The sequence below is a fragment of the Mus caroli genome, chromosome 2 (assembly GCF_900094665.2).
Source record: "Mus caroli chromosome 2, CAROLI_EIJ_v1.1, whole genome shotgun sequence".
NCBI classification, from domain to species: Eukaryota; Metazoa; Chordata; class Mammalia; order Rodentia; family Muridae; genus Mus; species Mus caroli.
The window spans coordinates 81505459-81519075 of NC_034571.1; the positions used below are offsets into that span (position 1 = coordinate 81505459).

Consider the following 13617-nt stretch of genomic DNA (forward strand, 5'->3'; position numbering starts at 1 on the left):
CACTTGCAAACTTTATATGCCCCAATATAGGGGAATGCCAGGGCCAAAAGAATGGGAATGGGAGGGTAGGGAAGTGGGGGGCGGTATGGGGGACTTTTGGGATAGCATTGGAAATGTAATTGAGGAAAATATGTAATAAAAAAAAAAGATTCCTCTGTTGTAAATTCTCTATTTAGTTCTGTACTCCTTTTTTTTTTTATTGGTTTGTTTGGTTTCTTGGTGGTTAGCTTCGTGAGTTCTTTATATATTTTGGATATAAATTCTCTATCAGATATGGGGTTGGTGATTTTATTCCCCCAGTCTGTAGGTTGTTAATTCATACTATTGTCTATGTCCTTTGGCTTACAGAAACTTTTCAGTTTCATGTGGTCCCATTTATCAATTCTTGATCTTAGAGTCTGAGCCATTGGAGTTCAGTTTAAGAATTTTTTCCCCCATGTCAATGAGTTTGAAACTTGTCCCTAGTTTCTCTTCTATTCAATTCATTTTACCTGGTTTTATGTTGAGGTCCTTGATCCACTTGGAGTTGAGTATTGTGCAATGTGACAAATCTATGGATCATTTTCATTTCATTTTCTAATCTAGAGATTACTACTTATACCAGCAGTATTTATTGAAGATGCTTTCTTTTTTCCATTGTATGTTTTTGGCTTCTTTGTTAAATATCAAGTTTCTCTAAATATATAGTTTTATTTCTGGATCTTCAATTCTATTCCATTGATCAAAGTATCTATCTCTGTACCACTATCCAGGCAGTTTTAATCACTATTGCTCTATAATATAACTTGAGTTCAGGGATGGTGATTACCCCAGACGTTCTTTTAGTGTTAAGAATTATTTTTGCTATTCTGGGCTTTCTACTTTTTCAGATGAATTTGAGAATTGCTCTTCCCATGTCTTTGAAGAATTGTGTTGGGATTTTGATGGGGATTGTGTTGAATCTTTAGATTGCTTTTGGTAAAGTAGCCATCTTTACTATGCTAATTCTGATAATTCATGAGCATGGGAAATCACTTTATTTTCTGAGATCTTCTTTAATGTCTTTATTAAGAGACTTGAAGTTCTTGTGATACAGATCTTTCATTTGTTTGGTTAGAATTACCCCAAGATATTTTATATTATTTGTGACTATTGTGAAGGGTGTTGTTTCCATAATTTTTTTCTCAGCCTGTTCATCAGGGATGCCTACTGATTTATTTGAGTTCATTTTATATCCAGTCTCTTTGCTGAACTTATTTCTCAGGTGAACAATTCTCTGGTCGAACTTTTAGGGTCAGTTATGTATACTATCACTTCTTCTAAAAAAAAAAAAAAAAAAAAAAAAGTAAGAAAGTGGAAATAACACAAATGCCCCTCAACCAAGTAATGGATACAAAAAATGTGTTTCATTTACACAATGCAATACCATTCAGCCACAAAAAATAAAGACATCATGAATTTGCAGAATAAAAATAGGAAATATCATCCCGAGTGTGGTAACCCAGACCCAAAATGACCTGCATGATATGCACTTACTTATAAGAGCATATTGGTCATAAAGTACAGGATACCAATGCTATATGTCACAGACCCAAAGTTGCTAAACCAAAAGGAAGGCCCAAGTAAAAATGCTTAAATCTCACTTAGAAGGGGGAGTAAATCAGTCATAGAATGGTCGATAAATAGAGAGAAATGGGTGGAAGAAGGGCTGGGGAGGGGAAAGAGGGTGTTCAGGATTAGGTGAGTGGCAAAACAGGAGAATGGACCAGAGGACGAGGAGAATTCATAGAACTTTTCAGATGGCAGGGGTCAAGGTAGTGGGGTCATCTTTAGAATGTGACAGAGTCCTATGATGGGGGAGGCACCAAAAGGTCTATGGAAATGACTTTAGCTAAGATTCCTAGCAACATGGATATGGAACCTGAAGTGGCTAACTCCTATATCCAGGCAGAACTCCCATGGAGGTATAAGGACACCAAACCATCCATAAAACTTTCAACCCAAAATTTATGTGTCTATAAAAAAATGCAAAGACAAAGATGGAGAGAGGTTGAAGAAATGGCCAACTAATTACTTTTTTCCACTTGAGACTCACCCCATGGACAAGCATCAATCCTTAACACTATCAATGATACTCTATTATGCTTGCATGGCCATCCTCTGAGAGGCTCCACTTAGCAGATGACTGAAATAGATGCAGAGACCCATACCCAAACACTGGATGGGGCTTAGGGAGTCTTTTTAAAGTGATAGGAGCAGAATTAAGATCCTTGGAGGTGGTAGGAACTCCACAGGAAAACTAACAGAGTCACCTTACCTGGACACTTGGGGGCTGGCAGGGACTGAACCATCAACAAAAAACATACAAGCTGGGTACATATGTATCAGATGTTCAGTTTGGTCTTCATGCAGTCCCCTAATTTGGAATGCTGGCTGTTTGTAAAGTTGTTGACTGCCTTTGGATCTTGGCGTCATGTTTGGGCTGGATTATATGGTCTCAGTGGTAGGGATGGTCTACTTATGCAGGGATTTGATGTGCTAGGGTGGTCGGATACCCAGGGAGGGCCTCCTTCTCAGAGGAAAAGGAAGGGGATATGGGTAAGGGCTGTGTGAGGGAGACCTGGAGGGAATAAGAGCCATGATAAGGATATAAATCAATTAAATAAATTAATTAATGGAAAAAGAAAAGAAAGAGCTGATTTAAGGAAAAGATGTTACTGTAGTACAAATGGTGAGCTAAAAATTCGTTTGGATTAGGAAAAAACAAATAAAGAAAAACAAAAGCAAAACAGAAAACAAACAAACAAAAATCCCCGAAGGAAAAATCTAGAGACTGATTTAAAAAAAGTGAGAAATGAGTGGATATAAAAAGAAATGAAACCTGTTATATAATAGTCACCATCCCAAAATTGTTCTACAATTTTGTACCTAAGAAGAAAATATGTTTTTCTGAACTGTGCAATAAAAGTGTTCTTTGACCCTATATATTCAGGCACTAAGTGCCTCCTACTAACTGTAATGGCCTATGAAAATTACACTGTCATTTGAAAGCCATTGATTTATGTAGCACTCATGACATACAAATTCTATGTACAGACTGTGGTTGCCTACTGGATCAGGGCCTTTCCCATTGTTGTTGGACATCTTACCAAGTTTTATCCTTGACCTTTGGGGGATCTAGGAGAAACAACTACTTCTATAGTGACATATATTCACTATTCAAGCTTGCCTGTGGAGACATATATGTAAGTAATTAACCAATATTTGTTGTTTTGATGACAGTTATTTTTGTAGCATGGTAAATATTTCTGTAATATTCTGAATTTTTTTCAAGATTTGCTTTCTCTGTGTAGCCCTGGCTGTCCTGGAACACACTCTGTAGATAAGGTTGGCCTAGATCTTAGATATCTACCTGCCTCTGCCTCCCAAATGCTGAGATAAAGGCATGTGCTACCACTGCCCAACCGTTCTGAAAATTTTTAATCATCTGTGTGCAGATATAAGGGTCTCTGCACCTGCTCATCTCATCTTATATTTATAGCTTTAACATATAGAACTGATGCTATCACTTACAATCTGTAGACCACAGAGAGGTTAGATATAAAGGGACTAGGGGAGACTCATAGATCTCTGTCACATTGAAAAATAGAATAGATTTTACAGGAAGACCAGAGGTAGTTGAGGGCAAGGATGGGATTATCAGATGAGAAGGAGAGAGGATAGAAGCAGAAAATTTGGGGAAAGACAGCTAGAAATGAGGAATACTTGAAGGATGATATGGGAACCTAGTACAATGGAAACTTCCTCAAATATATGGTAATCCTAAAGAGATCTCATAATAATGGGGAATACATTGTCTCAATGGGCCAATACATTGTCAGCAAACAATGCAGCAGTAATAGGAAAGTATTGCATTGAATTATATCATTTGCCAAAGGTGTTCCAAAACAATGTGCCAACAGCCTAGGCAGTAATTACTATGATGCATCATTTTTCAAAAACTGTGGAAAACACCCCCACAATTCATTGCATATGCAGAAGTCAAGAATGTGCCTACATGTAGCCTTCAATACTATGTTCTAGTCACTTTGGAGATGGAAAGTATTCTGCATGCTACCAAAGAGAAATGTAAACACCAGCACCACAACAAACTCTCTGGCCTACAATCTGCTCTACCTGCAAAATATGCTAGGACATCAGTAGCACAGAACATATGGGAGTAGTCTCATTTGATATAAGGCCTATTCCATAAGAAGGAACCTCTACCAGACATTACTTGGATAACCATAGAGATCTAAAGTAGACTAGGGTTAGGCAGCACAGAGATCTAAAGAAAATCTAAATATTATTGGTCTAAAAAATGTATCAAAATTCCTATTAGTGAAAAGATTAATATTTGTGCAAATAAGCCATGTTTTATTATTTGTGGTCACAGACACTAGGTGAAGATGTTAAAGACCCTAAAAACTGAAGTTCAGGATAGATACGAGCCTCTACATGGGTGCTGTGAACTGCATCTGAGTTCTCTGAGAAAACATGCAGTGTGATTAACTGCTGATACATCTCTACAAACTCTATACTTTTACTGAGAGATTTGAAAGTTTAAAAATATCCCTTGAATCAAATCAATTCAATTAACATTTTTTCAAAATTGATCATTGCTGATTTTGTCAAATAATCAACTCTTCATTTTATTGATTCTTTGCATTCTCTTTGTTTTTAAATGATTGCTTTTAGCCCTGAGTTTTATTATTTCCTGCCATCAACTCCTCTAGGGTGTTCTTTATCCTTTTTGTTCTAGAGCTTTCAGGTATTCTTTTAAGTTGCTAGTATGAGATTTTTCCCATTTCTTCCTTTATTTCTGATCAAGGCTCCCAGTCTAATATTCAGCACTGTGTTTATATAGGGAAAGCCCACAGAACCCATCCTTTGTTTCAGCTGGAGTATGTTGCAAAGCAAGGTTAGCACAGCAGTCTAATCTTCTAAGTTCCTGTGTTTACCCATTTCTTTATGAACAAACTTAGTGTTAAGAACTTTCCTCTTAGCACTGCTTTCATGGTTCCACAAGTTTGAGTATGCTCTGTCTTCATTTTCATTGACTCCTAGAAAGTCTCCAATTTCTTTCTTTTTTTTCTTCTTTGACCCAGTGATCTTTAAGGATAGAGCTTGTTAGTTTCCATGAGACTGTAGTCTTTTTGTTGTTTCTGTTGTTGTTGAAGTCCATTATTAATCCATGGTGATAAGTTACACTGGTTTACTTCAATTTTCTCTTGTCTGTTGAGGATTTCTCTCTGGATAAGGAAGGTTCCCTGACATGCTGAGAAGACCATATAGTCTATTGTGTTTGAGTGAATGGTTCTCTAGATATCTGTTAAGACCATTTAGTTCATAGCATCTTTTATTTTCATTATAGTCTGTTTAGTTTCTCTGTTGATGAACTGTTCCTTGGTGTAAGTGGGGTGTTGAAGTCATTCACTATTAATGTGTACATTTCTATGTGTGATTTATGGTTTAATGATTTTTTTTTTTACAAATATGTGAGCCGTCACATTTGAGGGGCATAGATGTTCAAAATTGAAATGCCATCTTGGTGGATTTTTCCTTTGATAAGTATAAAGTATTTTGCCCTTTTGATTTCTTTTGTTTGTAAGTCTACTTTATTAGGTATAAGAATGACTACTCTTCATTAATCACATCACAATAAAACCAAGATTTTCCATCTACAAGGTTACATGTTTCTCTTTTCTTTAGTGCTTTAATTTCCATTTTCAGATATTGAACAGATTTATTCATTCATTTATTGTGCCCTCCCCACAGACTTGAGCTGGCTGAACAAATCACCAACACTGGAATCTGGCATCTGGCCTTGCTACATTTACATCTTCCTGTCAGAGAACTGAGAACTGCATACCCCATGAGCTGCTAAAGCAATTACTTTGCAACTCAATCCACCTGAAACACTCAACAGAACACAGGTGAAATAAAGGGATGGGTCCTTGAGTTTTCCCATACATATTCAGAGCTGTACCCTAAAATTTGAGCTTTGATCAGGGAAGTTTGTCTTAGCTCCTTATTTCTCTTGCCATCCTACCCATCCACCCCCACTTCTTCGTTCAGAAACCCAGTAGCCCATGGTGTCTTGTGGCTACAATTTATTCCTTCACTTGTTTGATTGTATTTTCATGTATTTCTTTAAGAGATCCATTATTTTTTTTCTTTAAAGGCTTCTACAGTTGGATAAGATGAGATTTAAAGTCTTTATCATGTTCTTCTGGTGTGTTATGATATCCAGTGCTTAGTATGGTAGGAGAACTTGGTTTTTATGACACCAAATTTCACTGATGTTTGTTGATTGTGCCTTTTTACTTGCCTTCAGCCATCTGTGTGTCTCTGGAATTGGCTGGCCTGGTAGTCCCTGGTAGTAGCAGGCTTCTAGGACTGATTGTCCTGTGTGGAAGCAGGACTCTTGGGTGACAGGCAGAGCTGTGGCCCTGGGAGTGGACAGTAGAACCAAGATTGTAGTTGGAGGTGTAGACCAAAAAATGGAGCACAGAATTGATGGGGAAAAGCTCAGGTCTGCTTGCATTGAAGAGGAGTCCAGAATCAAAGGATTGGAACATGGGTCTCTTACCTGGATGTTCTGGATGGCAGAAGGCCTCCATTCACAAAGACAGGGCTATGGGCCAGGGTGTTTTTCAAGTTCTTTTTAAGAGTACTTTTATTCTATGCTTTCTCAGTAAATTAATCTGTAGCTTTCACTACATTTTCATTTTACATACAATAGTGATTTGTCACCATGATTGACACTATTTTCCTAGAGTCAATTTAGAAGTGTCTTTGAACTTCAATTATATGTACTAGTTTGAGAGCTTTTGTTCATTATTTCATAAAATACAATGGTAATGATAATTCTGATAACTGAAAAATAAATAAAGAGTTGATAAAATTAAAAAAGAAAAACAGTGTTCATTGGTAAAAGAATTGTTGAATCAGTACTGAACCTGATGGATCCATAGTATTGGAAATGATAGCATACAATATTATGCAGTTAAGAAAGCAAACAGATATAACAGGTGATAGGTAATATCACAATTCTAAAGTTTATTCTTTGGGGGCTAATAAATGATTAGAAAATATTTGGGAGGAAGAACAATTTTCTGTAGAAATGTTATACATTTTTTTTGTTATACTGGGATTATTTTAATAAACTTACCAAATTAATTGCACACTAAGACACCTATGTATCAATTTAGGTGTGACAAGGGAGAATAGGTATGCCCACTGGAAGGAAGTATCTTCTTTATAAATGGTATTGGGTACTTAGAAAACAAATCGGGCTCTAATTAAAATGTGATATAACCCCTTATTTTTATATATTCAAAACAATAAAACTTCAATCAGAAAAATACAGCTTTAGCAGAACTGAAAAGGTAAATTACTAACATGTTTATATTTCTCTCAGTAGTATAAATTTGTGGAATATAATTCAGTAATTTGTAATAAGCATCTGAAATTATGAATTTTAGTATATTGACCTTAAAGTTTTATTGTTTGGACATTCCTAGGTTTTTTATGATATAATTTAAATGGTAAACTGTTATATTTAGTAAGCCTCTCAAACATTTAATTCTTAATGTTTTTATTTATGATTGCAATAAAGGTATAAAGAGGCATAATGAAAGAGTATTGCTTTGATTATAATGAAAACATATTTTGCTATGTTGGTAATAAAGGAAACAGTAATATAACAGCATTCCTAGAAATACTTTCCCTGTATGAAATAGTCTCCCAAAATTGGAGAAAACATACAGCAACTGTATCTTTCATGTTACAAGTGTCATCTTTGGTAAACAATAGCTGATTGGATTGTAAAGATTCATGCCTTAATTTAATCTGTTATAAGTCTCCTAGTCAAAATCATGGCAAAATTTCTATGCAATATTGGTCTATATGTGTTTAACATGGTAAAAGTTGTCTTATTTTTCATGGAAATAAATTAGATACAAAGAAAAGTAAGCGAGTTATGTTATTCTAATAAAGAGTAAAGTCAAATGCCTATTATTTATGCAACATTATCTATTTTATCTAATATGTAAGAGTTAGCAATATCTTTTGGTATAGAATTTGAATGCTCTGTTTTCATATTCTCAGTGAATCTTTCCACTTGATTCACATGAAGAAGAAAATTCTAATGATAAATTGTACCATTATTTTAATTTGAAATCACACAACAGATAACAGAATAAATCAGAGCTTTATCTATATCTACAATGCAGTGACACACATCTTTGAGTGCAGAAAAAGACACAAACACAAGCATAGGAGCTATGTAGTTTTGCAATACAATAACTAGTGGGCTTTATCTACCAGACTTACAATAGGCTACACAGACTAGAAGAGGTTTTTCAGAATCCAGATAGTATGATTGATAATTGAGTTAGGATTTTGTTTTTTCTGAGTACTCTTAAAATTTTTACTCAACAGTATATTGGGATTATTTCCCGTACCTATCTCTGCATGTTTTCAAACCACAGAAGACTCAGTGTAATATATTCATATGATTTTTCCTTTCTTGAATGAGAAAATAACATATACCAATTACAATACTGTCTTCATTTTTAACCGTATGTCTTTCATATGTTTGGTTAAGTCCTTTATTTAACAGGTAGAAAGTCAACAAAATAAACAGACATAAAAGAAGCCTTTTTAAAAAAGAAAAAAATATAAAAATGTGACTGAATGAAAAACACACTAAAATTTTAAAACAAAATATATGCTTTAAAACAACATGTTTATTAGGAGAATGTTTTATTTTATGATGAAATATTTTAGACTTAGAGCAAGGGTTGCCTTGAATTCACACCAATACAATTACGTCACCTTCTAGTAACTTGAGATATGGAATTGTATTATAATACCTTGCTCTATGGAAAATTTTTAGACTTCTTTTCGCTCTGTAGAATAAATAGTGAGGACATAAACAACTAATTTTCACCTTATAAAACTATATAATTTAATTAATAAACATTTAACTCCCTTCTATGTATGCAAATCAATTTCAATCCTCACAAGAAACATGATGGCTTCTCTAACAGCTACACATACATTGTGTTCTACATATTTAGCAGTAAACAACATGTAAAAAAAGAATAAAGTGAACAGTAGAAGACTTTTAAGCTGACGTCCATGGATTCTGAATTAGAATTCAGTGTTAAAAATAATCTCTTGAGTCAATAAATAGATAGAAATAAGTGGTTATATAAAGAATGAATATTTGGGGATAAGTTTGGAAAAATAGCTCAATGATAAGGGAAGTTGCTACAAAAATTGATGGTTTGAGTTCAATCCCTGTATTCCACATGATATTGTGTATAACACATACTGCTCATCTAACCTAAACACACACAAACACAAACACAAACACACACACACACACACACACACTACTGAGATAGAGAGAGAGAGAGAGAGAGAGAGAGAGAGAGAGACAGAGAGAGAGAGAGAGAAAGAAGCAGGGGAGGGACATAATATAAAATAGACAGGTTGAAAAGAAATAACCTTGTGTATTTCATCAGTAAAAGGGAATTTAAATATTTCAGGTATGAAAAGTCACAAAGTACTTCTAATTGAGATCTAAAATAATAGTTTTTTTCTAATTATTATTTAGTCTTCTTTTTTTCAAACTCCAGATTTTATTCTCCTGCTGGCCCACCCTCTGACTGTTCCACATCCCATACCTCTTCCCCACCACAAGTTCTCCACTAGGATGTCCCCACCCTCCCACCCCACTCCAGCCCACCAGACCTCTAAACTCCCTGGAGCCTCCAGTCTCTTGAGGGTTAAGTGCATCATCTCTAACTGAACCCAGACCTGATGAGGGCCTCATATCAACTGATGTATGCTGCCTGGCTGGTGGTCCAGTGTCTGAGAGATCATGGGGGTCCAGGTTAATTGAGACTGCTGGCCTCTTACAGGGACACCCACCTCCTGAGCTTCTTCCATGTTTTTCTTAATTCAACTACAGGGTCAGTAGCATCTGTTCATTGGTTTGGTGTCAGTATCTGCATCTGACTTTAGGACCAAAGTGGAATTCAGCTCAAGGGGAGACTCCAAGACCTGACACTATTACTGAGGCTATGGAATGCTCAAAAAAGGGGTATTTATGGATCCTCCTGTACAATATATAAATTTCTACTTTTATTAATTTTCTGGAAAACTTCATGATTACATTTTTCATCATAGCTGAGTATCACTTCATAGTATACACATATCATATGTTCTTTATGTATTTACCAGTTCCGAGATATTTTGCTTTTTTTCAATCTTCTAGCTACTGAGAAAAGAATGGCAGTGAACTCAGCTGAGTAAACTTTTGGGTCTTATGACACTGCTATCATATGATAAATGATTGATTGATTGATTGAGATTTTAATGGAATTATAGCATTTAATCCTTGCTTTTATTCCTCAACATCTCTCTTTTGCCCACCTTTTGAAATAATTATTATGCATATTGTGCTTGCCAAATTTAGGATATTAACTAATGAAAAATGAAGATGAGTATTTTTGTTTAATTGATTTTAATTATTAATTAAAATAGATACTGAGGTTATAGTCAAATGTTCATTAGTATATAAGTAAAAGAGTAAAATCCTGTAAAAGAATGCCAACCTCAATCTTTTATACATTTAATGATTACATACACAGAAAAGGTAAATGGAAACTCTTATCCTGTCACTGGCAGCTGAAGATCTTAAGTCCTGTTTATCTCATACTACATACAAGATTGAAATAGGAGATGTAAATAAAAATATTAAGATTAAAGCCTCTAAGACATCAAGTCTACTTTTGAAATTCAAAGATAAGTAATATTTTGAAAGTATTAATCTTTTTTAAAGTTTGGAACTCACTTGAAAAAATTCTGAGGCTATGGATATGCAGGGGGGCAAGTGGTTTGAAGAAATGGCATCATAGTGGAACAGCAAGATCAAGTCCACATGGATTATGCTTCTGATATGGCAAGTGAATAAAATATACAGTTATATGAATTTTTGATGTAACTACGATATATATCTAACATGGTTAACTCACTTGGAAGACTTTAGGTATAAAACTATTTCAATTTTTATTCATCAAAACTTACTACTTCTAGTTCCAGAGACATCATGCAGAATAAAATCACTCAAGATTCACAAAAAAACCTTAGAAGTTATAAAGACTGAAACAGAATCCCAATGTAGTTTGAGAAGAAAATGCAATCAAAATATGTGAACCTACAAAGAGCAAACAAATTTAAAATCACAGACACAAATCTTACTGTACCTATAGAATTTGTTCTCTTGGGATTTTCTGATATTCCCCAATTGCACTGGTTTCTCTTTGGAATCTTCTTCTTCATCTACATGACTATCCTTCTGGGAAATGGCCTCATCATTCTAATCACAAGAGTTGAACCCACTCTGCAATCCCCCATGTACTTTTTCATCAGCAACCTTTCTTTCCTAGAAATTTGTTATGTTTCTGTCACTCTTCCTAGAATGCTTATGGATCTCTTCACACTGAAAGGAAATATTTCCTTCCTTGCCTGTGCTACACAAATGTGTCTATTCCTTATCCTGGGGGGCACTGAATGCTTCCTCCTGGCTGTGATGGCCTATGACCGTTATGTGGCCATCTGCAACCCTCTGCACTATCCTATAGTCATGAGTTCCAAGGTGTGTACCCAGTTAGTAGTTGGTTCCTGGGTCATTGGTGCTCCCATTCAAGTGGGGCAGACATATCAGATTTTGTCTCTGCCCTTCTGTGAATCTAACCAAATTAACCATTTCTTCTGTGACATGCCTCCACTACTCAGATTGGCATGTGGGAACATCTTTGTGAATGAACTTGTGGTCTTTATTTTTGTTGTATTGATTGTCACTATCCCATTCATATTAATACTTGCATCTTACAGCAGGATCATCTCAACTATCTTGAAGTTGCCATCAAAGACAGGAAGGACAAAAGCCTTTTCTACCTGCTCTTCCCACCTCATAGTTGTGTTTTTATTCTATGGATCAGCTAGTATCACCTATTTAAAACCGAAGTCCAATAAGTATGAGGAGACAGACAAACTTCTCTCTGTGTTTTATACCATTTTGACTCCAATGTTCAATCCTTTGATATATAGCCTGAGGAACAAGGATGTCACAAGGGCTCTGAAAAAATTATTTACCAGATTGTTAGCATTGTGAGTCAATTAAATCCAGTAAATTATATAATGTTTTTAAACATTTAATTAAAACATAATTTCATCTTTTAAATGAGTAAATAAATTGAAAATATGTTGTTTTCATAATGGACTCTATGCTTCAAATATAACTGCAAGCTCATTAACAGTGTTTTGCTTTTTAACATCAGTGTTTTTCCTTGCTTTATATTGGTAAAAAAAGAGGTTTATAAGTCAATAAAAAATGGTTGTACTTTCCTGGTGCCAAAATGTCCTTATAAAATATTTGTGTCGATGTTATTTTTCTTCTGATTATTTTGTCTGATTTTGGGATACTTTGGGATACTTGATGTACTGGGTTGCTTCCTTCTGCTTTGATATGATGATATGTGCCTAGTATTAGTGTTAAGTGTTATGCTTTGTACAGTTGATATGCCTGGGAGGTCTGCTCCATTCTGAAGGGATACAAGAGTAGGAATGGATCTCCGGAGAAGTAAGGTGGGATGGTGGGACTAGGATGAAGATATGAGGGGAAACTGAAGTTTGGATATAATACATGCAAGAAGAGTAAAAGAAAAAATTCTTTCCTTTCCCATACAGTTAGCAACAGTCAATGCAATATTTGGAAACATGAATAATATTTCATCATTACTATTTAATTTTTCAAAAAAATAGAAACCTCTCTATGAGAAGAAAATCCTCACCTTAAGCTTCCTCCAAATCATAGGAAATTATACAGAAAGGATCCACTGTTTGCATAAAACTTGGAATAAAATAAGATGTAATTAGGTCTATAAAATACTATAAAACAGTGATTTAAAATGTTTCCACACTGCATATTGGTTCTGTGATATGTATATGTTTATTAGCTTTTAAAGTTCTAATATAACAGTAATACTTTTTGTCTTCTAAAAATTCTTAACAAAGGTATATTCCTAGTTCTTTACATATTTGAAAATTTATATCAACAAATAAAACACTCTAATTTGAAATAAATATTATTAGTATGATCAATACTGGTTATTTAACTTAAAAACAAACATATAATATACTACAACATATTAACTATGTGATTAGAACACATGGGATACCTAATTTAAAACCAATATCCCAAGAAGTAGCATATGTGTCCGTTTGAATCAAGCAACATGACTGCTTTGGAGATTACATCCAAAGATCAAGGTTTTTGTGATCCAAATGGAAGGCAGTCATAGTCTGGATTACATTGTGACCTGGCTTTAATACAGACATACTGTAAGTACACACCTTAATCTCAAACAATGGTAGTAGGTGGGTTTATAGATGGAAGCAGCCATGTTTGAAAGTGACAATTATTTAATGGGCAAACAAAGGAATGAGAACAAACAAAAAATAGAAGTGATTTAAGAGAGCATCAAAGAAAGAGAGGGAGAGGGAGAGGGAGAGGGAGAG

The 13617-nt window shown here is 34.8% G+C and overlaps 1 protein-coding gene across 1 annotated transcript; it reads left to right on the top strand.

The window, feature by feature from the left end:
• Nucleotides 1–11136: 11136 nt before the first annotated feature.
• LOC110289922 (olfactory receptor 10AG1-like) lies at nucleotides 11137–12226 on the top strand. The gene has a single exon (XM_021156330.1). It carries the CDS (start codon nucleotides 11231–11233, stop codon nucleotides 12209–12211), a length of 981 nt encoding a protein of 326 aa, XP_021011989.1. The 5' UTR covers nucleotides 11137–11230; the 3' UTR covers nucleotides 12212–12226.
• Nucleotides 12227–13617: the final 1391 nt, after the last annotated feature.

What these genes read in the sequence shown, in the direction of transcription:
- LOC110289922 (XM_021156330.1), top strand. Translation starts at nt 11,231, where the DNA reads ATGCAATCAAAATATGTGAACCTACAAAGAGCAAACAAATTTAAAATC.